Below are 16,931 nucleotides of genomic sequence, written 5' to 3' on the forward strand. Positions count from 1 at the left end.
ATCAAATTTATAAATTAAATGATGTGTCACTAATAAGAAATAAACACGTTAATAACAGTTGATTAACAATTCAATCATATACAGCCATATTATTGGTTTACAAATTTAGTTTAAGAAATTTGATATCCATAGCATTTCTCTTTAAATTAAAGTACACAATAATTATAATACTTTGATTTCAACTCGTCAACGAGAGTTTAATTTACACTTTCTCATTTATAAATAATGATAAATATCATTAAATCGTAGTACAAAATAACAATACTTGTGCATTTTTTGTTTGGTTTATTTGTTTGATATTTTTTTCTTCCAAATGGGTGGTGGGTTCCCATCTTTCTCCTTTTTCCTTGAGCCATTGCTTTTCTCATAGGAAAGGAATATTGCCAGTGCTTCTGAAAGCCCTTTTTTAGGGGCCATTTCCAGTCCAATCATGTGGGCCCATTCTGTCTGGGCAGGCCCCATACATTTGCTCTCTATTCATTAAAAAACGTTGTTGCGTAAATCAATAGACTGCTCACGTGGCATCTGCTTTGAGGGGTAGGTGTCGTCGAAGTGGAGACTTGGCCCCACCCCAAACACGCTACTTTGTCATCGTGTAAGACTGTTCTGTGTGAAGTGTGACAGCTCTCTCTCTCTATCTCTCTCTCTCTCATCTGAATGTTGAAAAAACTAATCAAAATCATTTGAAAACTTTAGATTTTAACGAAAATGATAAAATAAAAAATAAAGTGAAAATTTTGAGTTTTAATAAAAATAATAAAATAAAAGATAAAGTGAATAATACAATGATTGACTTTTTAATGTAAAAATATAATTTTTCGTTAAAATAAACAGTACTAAGAGCTTTTCATTAAAATTTTATTAAATCTTTGCTGGTTTGGTACACACGCTCTGTTATTTCCACCATAAAGTTTTACCGACAAATGGATGAATGCCACGAATGGTTACTTGGTTAGAAATTGGTTTAGAAAAAGTTTATCTTAACCCTAATGCACTAGCCTGTTGTGTTGTATGCTCTTCTTTGAATTCACTACAGAGGTTAAATTGGTAAATAAAATTTGATAAACTAAAGAGTAATGTTATTCATATTATATTTTTATACTATATTTTTACACCACTTTAGTTGACATATGATGTGGACATCCACATCATTTGAAAAATTTGCAAAACCCAAGGAAATGAAAGGAAAATTAGAATTCCTTACAGTTTTTCTATATCATTTAAATTAAACATGTGCCTTTTTAAAATTTGATCAAAATGCCTTGACTAATAATCACCTCTATTTTTTAAAATTAAAATAAATTATGAATTTATCATTTTATCTGCATGATGTATTTTTCCTTACTTAGTGGAGATTTTAGTAATTAAACTATATTTTCTCTTCTTTCAAATATGTTTTTTTTTATGCAAACATTTAATATTATTTATTTTTTCAAATAGTTGGTGATCAATTCCGTGTAATTTTTTTAATTTTTTTTGTGAAATTATATTTTTTGTTGTTATTTTTTTAAGTATAGTTATTGACGAATTATTATTAAGTACAATATATTACGTATATATTAGCTGTGGGTACGTTTGAATTTACAAAAATCATTAATTGATACGTTTATATGCAATTTTGGTACGATTGATTTGATACATATTGTTAATATTGGTACATTATTTTTATTTTGGTACGTTTTATTTTGTACACATTGTGTATTGGTACGTTTATACTATTCTCAATCCTATTTTCTCTTAACGTACTAAAAAAAAAACTCATTTCGGTACATTTGATTTTGGGGGATTTTAAAATATTTTAAACTATTTTGAAAAGAAAATATCTTCAATCGTAGATAATTATTGCTAAATTGTAACATTATTGTGAAAATAAATTGAATCTAACCAACTTTTTTTTTTTTTTTTACAATTATCTCTAACGGAAGAGAGTGTAATCAAAATGCTAGATTATAATAAATTTGTTACAATATAATGTGCATATAGCACCAAAATTATGACAAAAAAAGTTTAATTAAATCACTAAAAAATATGGATGTTTGATTTAGAAAATTCAAAATTGAGGCACCTATATCAAAAGATCCTTATCTAATATTAGAGCAAATCCACTCCATTAAGACAATAATTTCCCTGTCAATTATTCTCTTAGTGAATAATAATTGTTCAACTACATTTTTTTTCTGTAATTAATAATGAAGATAGTATGTTTTTTTTTTTTTTTTTCACATTTCATTGTGCTGGCTGGCTGGATCTAAAAGACTCCAAATTGATAAGGGGTGTTACTCAAGCAATAGTACGGGTAAACTTTGGAGAGTGAAAATTCTGGCTCTTCTATGTCAATCATGTAATCAGTTACTGCAAAATACATAAATCTCTAATACCTTAATGAAAATGTTACGAAGACTCTTTCAAAAGTGAAACTATATATAGACTATTCGTCATCTTATATTTTTGACATAATTTCTATGACAACACGATAAAATATTGTATGAAAAACATAAAATGATAGAGAATCAATAAAAAATCTCACTTTGTAAGAGAATTTTTTTAATATATCTCGAACTTTACATGGAAAAGAATTCCTAGAAGAAGTGAACGAGCACTATATGACAAAGTCCTTTTTGAAGCATTGGATCTAGCAATGGGAAGAGGATCCTCTCCGGATCCACTTTGTTGGGATTTTAAGAATTTCCACATTTTGATCGTTCATCGTATATCATACGATCAGTTTTCGTTAGGTACTATTTGTGTTTAATTTTATATAAAAAAAGTGCAATAATTTTTTACCATAGCACGATAAATAACTAAGATGTGAGGATCACTATGATTACTACAATTTAGATCTGGATAAAATCCAAATCCCTAGCAATGGATCGACATTACCCAAAGGAAAAAAAAAAAAAAAAAAAAAGTAATCCATTAAATAACAAACTGACTTTAACAACCTTTAATTACAAAAACACATAAACTAGGCACTTTGATTTTTATAAAACGCATAGATCTAAATCCTCACTTTAAAGGGCTCCAATTTAAAACATAATTTCACTCATTTATCCTCCGAAGCACGACAAGTTATTCACAAAGGCTTTTATAATGGACTAACAGTCTTGCGATTCCACAATAAAAATAGGGTAAATTACACATAACTATTTTAACTATTGGATTATTAACACGATCATTAACAGTTTCATACCTCATTTTTAAAAAGTTTTAATGTCATACCTTATTTACGAAATTGTTGCAATGTTCTATCTCCGTTACGTTGTCTGTCAATTCGTCCGTTACATGTTGACGTGGCTAAAGCTGGGTCCCACCATCTCCACATATGAACTTCCACGTGGTCTGCCACGTAGATTTCTCGCCAAAATTAATTTCCACGTCATTTTATTTAAATAAATAAATTTTGAATTTTTTTTAGCATAATTTTTTCCTTCCAAAACTAGTCCACATCAGCAAAAAAAAATAATATTAAAAAAATTAATTTTTTAAGGGGTCCAATTTTGGAAGATAATACAACCTAAAAAAATCAAATGGAAATTCTACATAAACACATGATCCTGCATCAACACATGATGTAAGATAGAGATGAACATAAATCCTACATAAACACATGATATAACCAAAAGATGAACACAAAGTCCACTTCAAACAAAACATTTGCAAAGACCAAAAGATGAACTGTAATTCATATGGCATCGTTAATGCATCCAAGATTTACAAAGATATTAGACATCCTTAAATATCCCAAAATGGCCAATGCACTAATTCCAAAAACCTACCGAAATCCATCTAGCAAAACAGTGTTTTTTAGGGTTCCAAATCAGTTCAAAAAACCAAAAGAAATTCAATGTTTGTGATGTCTGATTCCAGAACCCATGTACCATAATTTCAGTTCCTATTGCACATAAAACATGAACTAAAAAACAGTAATTTGTTACAATGTCTGGCATCTTTAGGTCTTGGTTTGCCTTATCTTTCTCTACTTGGTGGGTCTTGGCGAATGAGTTTCAGGATCTGCAGATGAACCTTCCCCTATTTAATTTCAATGTTCATTACAAAACGTCAAATGCAAAGTAAGGTTCTAAACTAAACTTGCTGTTGTAAACTACAAAGAAGAGGAATAGGTTTTTACCTTAGATTTCTTTGTCCTTTTTCTATGTGTAGCTTTGGCTGATGATGATGTTTTCCCCTGTGCTGATGTGGATGCCTATAACAAAGTATAAAATCATTCATTAAAGGATTAAAGGATTAAAGAAAGTACAAAATGTTACCTGTTTGTCCCTTGGAGGAAGATGTCGATGATAGGTCCTTGAATTATATCCTTCTTGCTTGCATATAGTACACTTGAAAGCACCTTGCCCTTTCCTTCCTAGCTTAAGTGGCTTAGGATTATTTGGTGAGTTGGTGGGAGTTTTTTCACCATCTTTCTTCAATTCAGCCGCTTCTCTATTTCTCTTCTTCCTTGGTCTTCCAAGTTACCTTGTATATAATAGAGGCAAGATTGGTGGGTTTTTAGTATTCTCCCACAATGACATACCATTCATTGACATTATCAAGTGAGAATAAACTTCCAAGTACCGTGCCTTTGAATAATAAGGGTCCACATAATCCTCAGGTTTTTCTCTCTTGAAATGGATGGTAGATATTGCATGGTTGCAAGATATTCCTGTCAAGTCATACTTCCTACAAGAGCATGTCTTCTCAACTAAGTCCACCACATATTGTTCCACACCTTGAGCATCCACTTGAAATTTGGTCACTCCTGACCATTGTGCAATGCATCTGCCACTTAAGAGTTTGGCTTCCTCCAACTTCTTCTTAATCTTAGGGTAAAGATCTCCTACTTGATTCATCATTATACCTTGTCTCATTTGAATTCTCTTAATCAACATAGTGTGAATTATTTGCAGCATAGTTATAATAGGTTTTTGCCTGGGCACTAGTATGACTACATTAAATGATTCACACAAATTATTCAGCAACATGTCACACTTTGGATAGGTTTCAAAGTGGGACTTGCTCCATTGAGTTGCAGGTTTCTTCAATAGCCATTTGTAGCCCGCCTTATCTAGCTTCTTAACCTCCTCCATTGCCATTTTGAAGTGTGGAACCGTTGTTGTTTTGGCAACTACCTATAGAGCATCCTTTAAAGTTTTCCCCTTGAACAAATTCCTATAGTTTGTTGCAAATGCCTCACATAGAATTTGTGGTGGCATCTGGGGAGAACCTTTTGAAATGCTGGAATTAGCCCATTTTACTTGTCATTGATAAATGTGCACCCATTTTGGTTTTCTATACCCACATCACCAGCTAACAGTTATAAGAACCAAATCCAAGTTGCATTCTTTTCCATTTCCACCACTGCATAAGCAATAACTCATGTCTCATCGTTTAGATCAATGCTAACAGTATATAACAACTGCCCTCCATGTAAAACCTTTAAGTGGCACCCATCTAAATCTATCAAAGGTCTACATCCTACCTTAAAGCCTTCTTTGCATGCCCCCAAACAAACATATATCCTTTAAAACCTTTCCCCATCCAACTTCAACTTCACAGTGTTTCCATGGTTAGTCCTTCTTACTTCCTCAGCAAAATCCTATAGTTTGTATATTGCTATGCATGTTTCCTTTCAATAATCTTAAAAGCTTTATTCAATGCCCTATAAGCCTTCATATTTGTACACCCATGATTCCACTCGGATTCCACAGTGGATAAAAAGGATTCGACAGGCCATGTGGGATTGAGCTTTATCCGATCCAAGTACAAATCTGTGAGTAAAGAAGCAGTCATGTTCTTATTTGCCCAAGTCCTCCCACAGGTGTGGTCATCAAGGACTGTCTTGATTTGAATGTTGTTTGATCCATACATCTTGCCAGCAGCACACATCCAAGGGCAGTCTTTTACACACTTGACAGTAATCTTCAACTTCTCATTCCTATGAAAATGAATTTCCCCATATCCATTCACTAAGGAATACGTCATGATGGCTCTCTTGAATTGCACATTGTCTCTGAAAATAAGCCCTAGAGTAAATTTTGGATTCTTCATGTCCGTTTTCTCATTAAACTCTGAATAATGCTAACTGTTTTTGCCTCATTCCTCATCTTCAAAGTGTACACTTTCCAAAGCATCAGAATTATAATATGGATCATGAACCAGATTCACCTCCCCATCTTCAGCTTCTTTAACCTCTTATTGTCCTTCCTCTTCTTGTCTTTCCCCTTCTCTTTCATTGACTTGCTCTTCTTCTCCTTCATTGCTTTCCTCAGTTTGCCTTTTTTTCCCCTTTTCTGAGATTGCCTTCATGTTCTTTGCTCATATTGCACCTCATATGTTTCTTGAATCACATCATACTTAGCAAAATTTAGGTTATTTCATCACTCCCATAATCACTCTCTACAAAGTCACTGTCTTCTTGAGGATCTTTTTCATCACTTCCTTCTTGGTCTCCTTCAAAATTGACAGGTACATCAAAGAAGGTATCACCATGTTCGTCTTCACCTTCTTCACCAACTTGTACATCTTCAACCTCAGCCACACTTGTACCTGCCACCTCTTCTTGGTGAAAACCATCGTCCGAGCAGATAATAGTCACCTTTTCTTCAACAGACACCCCCTTATTATCTGAGGGTCCTTCAATAGCTAGCAACCCCTTTCTTTTTCTTGGTTTACAAGTTATTGCCATAACATCCTCTTCCTCATCACTTAATTCCTCAATAACCACTGTGCTTGGATCGATGCACTCCATAGACTCCATAAAATGTTGTTGCTTGGTAAAGGCTTCTTCTGCAAACAATTCTTCAATGTACATGTCTAATAGTCGAGCCTTTGGAGCAAAGTTGCACATCTTCTATACATCGGCATCACTCTGAATGGGCTTCAAACCATTACTAATGTCCATGTTGGGAATCTTGTAGTAGTAGTAGTTCATGAACATCTCATTATATCCTAGAGCTTCCACCATATCATCTATCACAGGGAATGACATTAAGTCATTGTCGCAAGAATCTATATCTGTAACTTTCCCCCCATAGTATTATTCATGACCAAGCTCCTCACAATGATGCAAACAAATGGAAAATAGTTTTGGATAACCTGAAATTCACAAAAAAAAAAAAAAAAAAAAAAGGGTTAAAACCCTAGGATCACTGCCGACCCCAAATGTAAACAAAGCAAATCCCAAAGCACATCACAGAGAAAAGCCCTAAGCCCTAAGCCCTAAACAAAGAAAACACATCTTCTTCACCAACAAAAAAAGCACCAAAAAGCCCCTAGTTAGTGCAGCCAACAAACCTTAGGATCACACCCATCCCAAATGTAAACAATTGAAATTCAATATATTCAACAACTAACAACAAAGCAAAGCACAAAGCACTTTACAAACAAAGGCACAAGAGGACCCAAAAGGACCTCATTATCCAACAAATCAATAAGCATTTTGAATAAATTTGAAAACAACCCACCCATCTCCAACAAACAAAACACCAAAATGACCCTCCATTATCCAACATTAGAATAAACAAACAAAACAAAAGTACCCAAATTTGAACTTTTGTTAAACAATTATCCAAATGACCCCCACGACCACCAACACCCAAAATACCTTTTCCCCAACAACAAAATACAAAGCACCCACCAGACCCCCTGGATCACTAGCACCCAAACAACCTTTTTCTTGACAACAATAAACAAAGCACCCATAGGACCCCCATTTTACAACATATCAGTATACATTTCGAATAAACAATCAATGAAACCCACATATTGCCAACAAAGATTTTGGAATCAACAAACCTAGAATAATAGGAATAAAAAAAGGGAACCAACGAAGCACAAAACGAACTGAAATTTGTACTTACAGTAGGTAGGCGTCGTTTTCTTGGGATCATCACGCACATTCCACCCTATTTCGATTCCTTCGAAATACTATCAAATCCTTCAAAAACCAGAAGAACTTAAGGTTTTCAACAAAAACGAACAAAAGGAAGGTAGGCGACGACAAGCCCTAAACAAAGGGTTTTTGCTGAATGAACTATTGATCGTGATTTAGCTGACAATTTGGGGCGGGTGATATGAAATTAGGGTTAGGGTTCTTTGATTTGGGAATTAAAACGATGAGAATGGAATTGCATGGTTGGGGCTTCAGGCTTCAACTCGAATTGCACACTTCACAAGGGAAATTAAATATAAAATATATATATTTTTTTTGTTATTTTAAAAAAAATTAATTTTAATTTTTTTGTAATATACATGTGTCATCCTTTTAGACAATCTACGTGTATCAGAAACCAACGTAGAAGTTCATGAGGATGAGACCTAGCATAAGTCACGTCAGCATATAACGGAGTAATTGACAGACAACGTAACATAGGTAGAACATTGTAACAAATTTGTACATAAGGTATGACATTGAAACTTTTTAAAGATGAGGTATAAAACTGTTAACTACCCGATAGTTGAGGTAGTTTTTTGTAATTTAGCCATAAAAATATGTTATTCGAGATAGGATTCTCGCCGGATTCTCTTTGTGAGGATTTCGGAGATTCTTTAATTTTGTTCGTTCATCGTACATCGTGCGGTCAGTTTTCGTTAGATACTATTTATATTCAATTTTAAATAATATAATTTAAAATAATTTATGATCACATGATGTATGATAAAAGGATATGATTACACAATCCCTGAAATCTTCACAAAAAGAAACTGACGAAAATCCTATCTCATGTTATTCTAAACAAAATTAGCACACTTAGGTTTAAACTCAATAAATATATCGGTGTCACATTATTGTGTGTCAAACTTGGCATTATAAACGTTAGTGAGCCTTGAGGTAGATGAACCAGAGAGATACCCAAGCACGCATTAAATGAATGGTATATACAAGATTTGCAAGCCAAAATTCTAGATGATTTGGACCACTATTTTAAATAGGAGAATTGCTCCGAGATTCTTTTTAAAGCAGGACTTTTTATATATTCTTTGTTGTCTTATTTTTTTTGCACAATGTTTTATAATGTTGGCACAAGAAATAGACTTTTTCAAAGTGGGACTCTCCATCTCACAATTTAATGTTAATTTTCATACTAACATTATAAAAGATTGTGCAAAAAACATGAAATGACAAAAAGTCCCACTGAGAGTGTCTCCTTAGCATTTCTCTTTTAGATATTGCAGGTACAGAGAGTGGCGGATTCATGATTCGAATCTTAGATGGTCTCAGTGTTAAAGGTCCAAGTTTTTTAGATAGAAACAAAGCACGAAGTGCGCAAAGAAAAAATCAAATTATTCACTGAGATATTTCGTTGGACACTTATCAAGATATGCCTAGCAAGTATTACCCTCAGAAGACATTCAAATATATATTTTCTAAACTCCGGGTGGTCCTGGGAGACCACTTAGGTCCCAGCCTGCATCCGACTCTGGTTTGGGAACAACACATTTACAAAGCTTTTAGTTGGGGAACTTTTATTAGCACTCTAAAAATCTTATTTTGCAATCCTCATAAATGTGCTTTTTGTTTCCAAATATAGAAAATCTAGAGTGCAAAATGAGAATTTTGAAGTGCCCATAACAATTCTCTTTAGTTATTGTGTGACTATAAACAATCTAATAGAGCATTATGTTCACGCAGAAGGAAAAAAAAACTACTATATTACTAGTTATATGTAATCATGTATTTATTTCTTTACCATGCACGTACACATGATGAGATATATAAACTCATAATTATATACAACTCGTGACGAGAGTCTGTCTAGATCTATTCGTTTTGGGATGAAGATGACCTGAGAAATCTGTCCCAAACCAATTGGTGCACTCTTATAACCAGGCAGAGTGGTAAATACGACCTGCAGGTTCTGATCCAACAAAGATGTGAGTTTGATTTTGTACATTTCCTCTTTCAACTGAATGAATTTATACCTAAATTTATTGATCCATGGGATTCTTTGGCTGTCTGTTAAAGGGACATAGACAAATTACCCGGTGGTATGAGGACAATATGGATTCAATTGCAATAACCATTTTGCGTGTTTTATAAGCATTCATATGGCCCAAATTTTGGTGCATTTTGGTATTTGGCTCCTACATTTTAAGAAATTAGGACGTATATGGCTCAAACTTTGCTTTAAAAACCTTGTAGACCGTTTAGGTGTGACCAAATGCAAGAAAAGATGGGGTTATGAGCAAATGACTTGAACAACCTATCCTTATGTTCAATTGTTCCTAGTTAAGAACCAATGTCCTGTGGGGCTTACCAAATACCAAAGACTTGAAGACTGGCTTAATTCAATTGATTGTTTTGCTTCTCACATGCCAAACATTCTATGAGACTGAGAGTACATCCCACAAACCAGAAAAAGGACTACGAAACTACATATATTACTTAATGAACTGAAATCAACGAAACGTTACAAAAGTGCTAAGAAGGTTATAGAATTCAAAGAGAGACTAAATCAATGTGAGATTAAGTCCATCCACATTTCTGGCTTGTATCGGGTGACACAACTCCAATAGTTCTTGTATCATTTTACATAATAACTCAAGGGTTTCTAATTCAAACTAATAAAAACTTATGTTCCCCGTATGGAGTTCCCAATTTCTAGCCTTAAGACAATCAATGCAAAAACACAAAATAAAACTCACTCGTAGAACTTGTGAATTTATCTAGTCCACCGCTGGTGTCAACTCATTCCAACAATGCCTCTTACACAAAATATTTTATCCTGCAATCAAGACATAGTCTGAATAGCATCATTCGTCCAATAAACGCTTGTCACATATTTAAAAGTAAATTTGTCATTCAATAGATGTTTGTCACGTGACAAACTGATGACAATAGAGTGTCTCTCTCCGACACCCCTCCCTTGCACCCAACGCCCTCTATTACTTATAATATAAATTTAGAACTTTATATTTTGTTGGGTAGGAAGAGATATTAATTGGTAAACAGAATGAATCATATGCTTACCACTTCTACATATAAGTAAGTTTACTCATGCCTAATCGTATGCGTACCACTTCATTATCGATTTAGTCTTGCAAGGTGATTCTTGCTAAATCACATGAGATTCCACGTGACCTAGGTTACTCGGGTTAGAGCGTCAGCAAGTGATTATTTTGGTTACCAGACTCCAATCTCCATTGCTTTGCCGTGGAGGGTGAGTCAAGGCTTAAGAAGAGGACAAAGGCATAGTCGATCTATAACATGTAAATATTCTTGTCTTATGACTTGTTAGTTGTTCACTGGTAGTTGTTATAACCTTATGCAAAAGAAAATTTTTTGAAATGTCATATGAACTTATAGATTTTTTTCAATTTTTTATATGAACTAAAATTTAAGTAATTTGTCATATCAATTTTCGACATTATTAATTTGTCTTCCCATCCTAACCCCGTTAAATTTTTTTTATCCAAAATAAATCATGTGCACTTGATGTTCAAGTTACTTCGAACTTTTGACCTCAAAAGAATTTCTTGTGTGAAAGGAGTTAGAATATTGGCATAAGGTCCGATCCAGTTGGATGGTCTTGAGAAAACATTGCTCATGTTGTTGTGGGAGAGCCAAGCCTAGAGAAGATGGATTATGATGAGGAAAGGATTTGGGCCTTGTTATTTAATTTTTTGGCAAAGGATTTAGGGATCTGGTTAATCCACAATTCTTTGTGCACCATCAAAGTGTAACGTAGTGTTGAAGAAATTGTTTATAGTGATGCAAAATACAAAGGCTTTATTTCAAGTGGTAAAAATGCAACACTTGTAATGCAAGTTACATTAAAAAAACATAATTAGAATGGAGACTCGAGTTAAAAATTGACTCGAAACTCATGACCTCCTCTGACAAATTGGAGATTGATACTGAATCTCACTAGACCGTTGTTTAGCGATTTATTTGACTCGCTAGAACTTTGATATGCGAGGGTGTTGATTAGGAAAATGATTTCCAAACCCATTTTCTCCTTCGACACACCCTCGCTCATTTCAGTTCATCTTGTTTTGGTTTATGAAATGAAATAAACGTGTAGGAAGAGAAAAATGATGTGAAAAACATGTCGTTACCGCATACACTAGGGGCCTGTTTGGGAGATCGGATAAAGAATTGGATAGGATTAGTTATACGGACTCGAGTGTTTGGCGCTCACTCGTACTAAATAAGCGTTGGATTAATTTAACCAGTCGGATAGGATAACACGGTATACACCCGCTTAATAAAACCAACCAAAACGCCCAGATTATTTAGTCGGGGAAGAAGAATATGGGAGAGAAAGGGAGGGAGTTTGGGGGGTGTGACGGAGAGAGCTGGGGAACAATTATTTGGGATTCTTCTGCAGTCGGGGAAGAAGGGAGAGAGAGGGAGGGTGTTTGGGGGGTGCGGAGAGATCTGGGAACAAAAAAATGATTTCACTTTTTAAATTTTTTTTTTTTAAGTTTGATTCCTCCTATCTAGTATAATATCAAATACAGTATAAATAATACGGTCACTAGTCCGATACTGCACCAAACACCCGACTAATTTAGTCATTACCATCCGGTGGCTATTTATCCTATCCGACAGAAATAGTCAGTACAGTCCGAGCTGCCAAACGAGGCCTAGCAATTCACATCAATACATGTCAAAATCATGTGTCGTACCTATTCTCTGCAGCACGCAGCTCGTTTTGAACGGCATACAGAAGTAGCGTAAACGGTATATGAAGAGAGTTGATATTCACTCCCCGTTTTCTCCTTGTGCACTCATTTTCACACTCAGCATTGATTCATTCAATCCAGAGGCTATAAGAAACAAGAGTGCATGGGAGCCTAATGCGAGTGCAGAAATCACTTTCCTAATGCAAAATTAGTAATTAAAATAGCAAGCTACTTTTGAAGAGCATAGATATGAGATTTTCTAATTCTAAATCAACCTGCCAACTGAAGTTTTAACAGAACAAAAAGGGATAAAGAAAACACCGGCAACAGCAAGAAAAAAGACAACACATATAATAAGATGAGAAATTTGACAGGACGAACTTCAAGCCAACAAAACCACTTGTACCTCCCACGGATTAAGTTCTCCCCGACGACCATCAAATTTTTAGTTGTTCCAAGATTTCAATTGTCCTCAATTCCTCCAAATCATCGGCAGCTGCTGCTCTTACAGTTTCCTCTACTTGTCCTATTGATTTATTCTGCACAGCTGGAGCAATAACAGCAGGAGAATCTTCTTTCTGAACGATTGGAGAATCTTCTTTCAAAATGATTGGCGATTCTTCTTTCCGAGTGGTCGGTGGATCATCTTTCTTAACCGGTGAAGAAGAAAATACAGGTACAGCCTGCCTCACAGTGACAGGAGGAGCCACTCGTACGGGTGGAATATGCATTGTTTGGCAGGGCATTGCATGAGGTGGTGCCGAGAACACAGGCACCGCTGTCCTTATTGTCACTGGCGGTGCAATCCCATGGCAAGGAGTCCTCAATTGTCGGATGGGTACATAAGGAGCTGCTCCTGCAGCAGGGAATCTTTGGGGACGCATCACACGACTGTCTATTGAAGAAGCCTGTGATGATGTAACACGATTATCATGCGTTGCATTTGACTGGAATCTGCTCCTCAGAGCTTGCTTTTGGCAAATTAAGGGCAGTATTTTTGAGGTGTGAGCAGGTGGAGGTTGTGGACTTGTAGGTCTGCGGTTCTGAAATGGAAACTTCTTCGGAAATAGAATTGGAGCGGTTGGATTTGCCATTGTCATTTTTTCCTTTAACCGATAATTGATTAAGGCTCGTGCTATAGTGATCTGTTCCAGCTCATCATTGTGCTCGGGCTCAGATGAAGAGCTTGCAGTTTCCTTTGCCACTGTCCAATATAAAATATGCGATTCAAGTTAAACACAAAAGTTACTAAACTTTGACCCCAACTCTCATAATATATCACCAGGTTCAATACATAGAACTTTTTTTTTTTTTTTTAATTGGAACATAATATGGAAGGATGACTTCAAAGAGATATCGCGTTAATTTCATAGATGAGTATCATACAGAAAGAAACAACAAAAAAAAAAAAGAAAATCAGAACCTCTTTTATTTGCCAAAGAGAAGAACATTAAAATGAAAGCAGCAGATGCAAAAGGGTTTAGGTTTTAGATGGGCGCTAAACTAAAATCAAATTCCAGAAAAACTGTGATCCGAAATAATACAATGCGATGAAATATAAGTGACTAGTACACAGGAACTCACATTGTTTCAAAGATGACCAAGCTGCCATCGCTGCATTCTTCTCTGCTTGTTTTTTGTTCTTGGCAGGTTCCCCTGTAAATGTGATTCCAGCCAATTCAACTACCCCCGTGAAAACAGGTAGGTGGCCAAGGCCAGACCTGAAGGTTTTGTACTGCGGCAACGGAGCTCCTACTCGTTGAGCAATTTCCTGCAAGAGGTTCTTGTAAACTCCCGTCTCATCCTGAGCAAAACAAGGCCTATCAGAATCAAGACAACATACCAAATGAAATCGCAAAACGCATTGTATACCAAGTTACTAACACATCAAGGTGATAATGACATTGGAAAATTACAGACCCATTTCAACTAATTACATTTGGTAGCAAAATTTCCTAAATACTTTTGGGAGGATAGTTTAGGTGTCATATCAATTCACAACCGACCCGAAAAATGTAGTTAAAACATGGAAACAAAGTTTAATGGCCATTTCAACCTCCTTGATGCCGATTAACTTAACGAGAATGCATCAATTTCCATCAACAACAACACAATCAAGTTTCCTGAGATCAAATTTCCTCCTCCAAATTGCACCAAAACACATGCCAAGTTGTAAATTAAATAATAAACCAATTCCATATAAAGTTACAAAAAGAAATTGACTTGCTCTGTTTTCCCGGCAACCAATCAGGCGGACAACTAGAAAGAGAACAGGTTCCCTGAAGTTGACTATGGAAACCCACATTTTATATGACCAAAATACCCCTCCCTGACGATTTAATTACTAGCACGTTTCCAGTTAGCATAGTCATCAGCTTTTCAGAATTCAGAGAATCCAAACTGGATTTTAAGAACGCCCCACCGCTATCAAGTACAAAAAGAAGAGGGGCATTTCCGTCATTTCGCCCAGTTCCCAACCTCAAGCGCCTAATCCCGGCCGGCCAGTGATCCCCACCTCCGACTTCCGCACAAGTCCGGTGAGCAGGACATGCTTGATCACTTACACGGCGCACATTAGCAAACCCCATACAAAACACCAAATTTTGAAATTGCAAAAAGAACAAAATTATAATTTTATAAATTATTGATTTCAGTTGCGAGCTCATCATGTTCGCACAGAAACTGATCAGCGAGAAACCGAGCGGCGACTGAAGACCACGCGCGCAAAACCCTAAAGGAATCCCAACGGTGTGAAGAGAAAGAGAGAGATAACTAACCAGAATCCTAGCGGCAAGAGAGTGAGAGGGGCCGCGATTGGAGAGGTAGTTGAGGGCGACCTCGGCGGCGGAGTGTTCGGCCTGGCGGAGAGTGGTGCAGTGGTGAGGGCTCTCGAAGATCTCGCCGTTAAAGTTGACGTTGGCCTTGAACCTGGGCGCGTGGTCCGGACCTTCCCGAATGCACGTGTAGGAAGGCAAGTTGAAGCAGCTCCTTTGGGCCAGCTCTTGCAGCTGGTTCTTGTACATTTCTTCGCCCCTCTTCTCTTCACTCTCCCTCCCTGGGCGTCTCCGTCCGACCCAACTGTTCTCGGAGCTCCAAGGTTGGGTTTAGGTAATGGGAGGAGCCGGAGCGAGATCGGATCGGCGCCGATTTTGTGTCGGGTCGAAAGTGGATTTGGGTTTCTGGGGGCCGGCGGGAAATGGTTCCGGTTGAGATCAGAGGATTTTAGGGTTTTTGTGAGTGGTGGTGTGAAATTGAGTTTGTAGAGAGGAGGTTGGGACTTCGGAGTTGGGGGATGTGAAGCTGCAAAAGGGAGGGAGGGAGGGAGGGGGAGAGAGATGGAGGAGAGAGAAGGGAGGCCACTCAGGGTCAGGGGGGGGTAATATTTTAGGAGAGTGGAGTTTGTCTTTTGGGAAGGTAATAATAAAATATTGGGGGGAGAGAGAAGAGAGAGACGGGAGTTAAATTAAATAGTGGGGTTTTATTGGTGGGAGTCAACTGGACGTTAGGCTGCTTCTGCATGGGTTCCGTGGATGCCATCTTTTCTTAGATTTTCTTTTTTTCCTTTCCTTGCTAGTGCACGAAATGAAGTGACACTAATTTAATTTAATTAACAATTGTGATGAAAATTTATATAATATAAAAATATACAACATCACTATGCGTACAAACTTGGTATGTATTTCACCGCCATTTTTCTTTTATTTTTCTTTCCGTGTTCTATATTTTTAAACTTCAAATATACGACAAAAAACAAAACAAAATTTTAAATGTTACAAATTAATTATTAGGTTAATTGATATTTCATGAAGAAATGATAACAATAAGTATTAGATTTGTCTTTGACGAAAATCGAACTTAAAACATCTCACTTATAAATAAATTAAAAAATATCACTACATTATAATACTAATTGGAAATCATGAGAGATTTGTTAACACGAGAAAGATAATTATTTTTTATTTTATTTTTACGCTAATCAATATTGTATTATTTTGATACCATTTACCGATTATAACTTAATATCATTTAATTATGTTTCTCAAAAGGGAGTGAAAACATGTCGTTGTTTTAGTGCATACGAGCGTGTTACATGCATTGATATGCGCTGATCATGTGACTGTAGAACCGCTGCATGTGAGACACTCGTTGTAGGCAATAAAACGGCTAATGTCAATTATGATCAGTGCATGTGAATCGATGGGTTGTCTGCAACGAGACAACGATATGTCAGTTATAACCAGTGCATACTAGACGCTTGTTGATTACAATTGTGGCATTTAAGATTTATTGTTTGCTTTTTATGG

At 36.0% G+C, this 16,931-nt stretch overlaps 1 protein-coding gene across 1 annotated transcript; it reads right to left on the reverse strand.

Annotated features, from left to right (window-relative positions):
* Positions 1-12,877: 12,877 nt before the first annotated feature.
* LOC103956766 (double-stranded RNA-binding protein 2) lies at positions 12,878-15,759 on the reverse strand. Its single transcript, XM_009368796.3, has 3 exons — positions 15,405-15,759; positions 14,212-14,431; positions 12,878-13,831 (listed from the first exon to the last, which is right to left on the reverse strand). The coding sequence occupies exons 1-3, from the start codon at positions 15,648-15,650 to the stop codon at positions 13,065-13,067; spliced, it is 1,233 nt and encodes a 410-aa protein (XP_009367071.2). The 5' UTR covers positions 15,651-15,759; the 3' UTR covers positions 12,878-13,064.
* Positions 15,760-16,931: the final 1,172 nt, after the last annotated feature.

Source organism: the organism of the source record quoted next, unplaced genomic scaffold (assembly GCF_019419815.1).
Source record: "Pyrus x bretschneideri cultivar Hongxiangsu unplaced genomic scaffold, Pyrus_bretschneideri_v1 Contig5, whole genome shotgun sequence".
NCBI lineage: Eukaryota > Viridiplantae > Streptophyta > Magnoliopsida > Rosales > Rosaceae > Pyrus > Pyrus x bretschneideri.

Coding starts and splice junctions, on each gene's coding strand:
- LOC103956766 (XM_009368796.3), bottom strand. CDS start 15,650: ATGTACAAGAACCAGCTGCAAGAGCTGGCCCAAAGGAGCTGCTTCAAC. Junction 14,432..15,404: donor CTCTTGCCGCTAGGATTCTG/GTTAGTTATCTC, acceptor TGTTTTGCTCAG/GATGAGACGGGAGTTTACAA. Junction 13,832..14,211: donor TTGGTCATCTTTGAAACAAT/GTGAGTTCCTGT, acceptor TATATTGGACAG/TGGCAAAGGAAACTGCAAGC.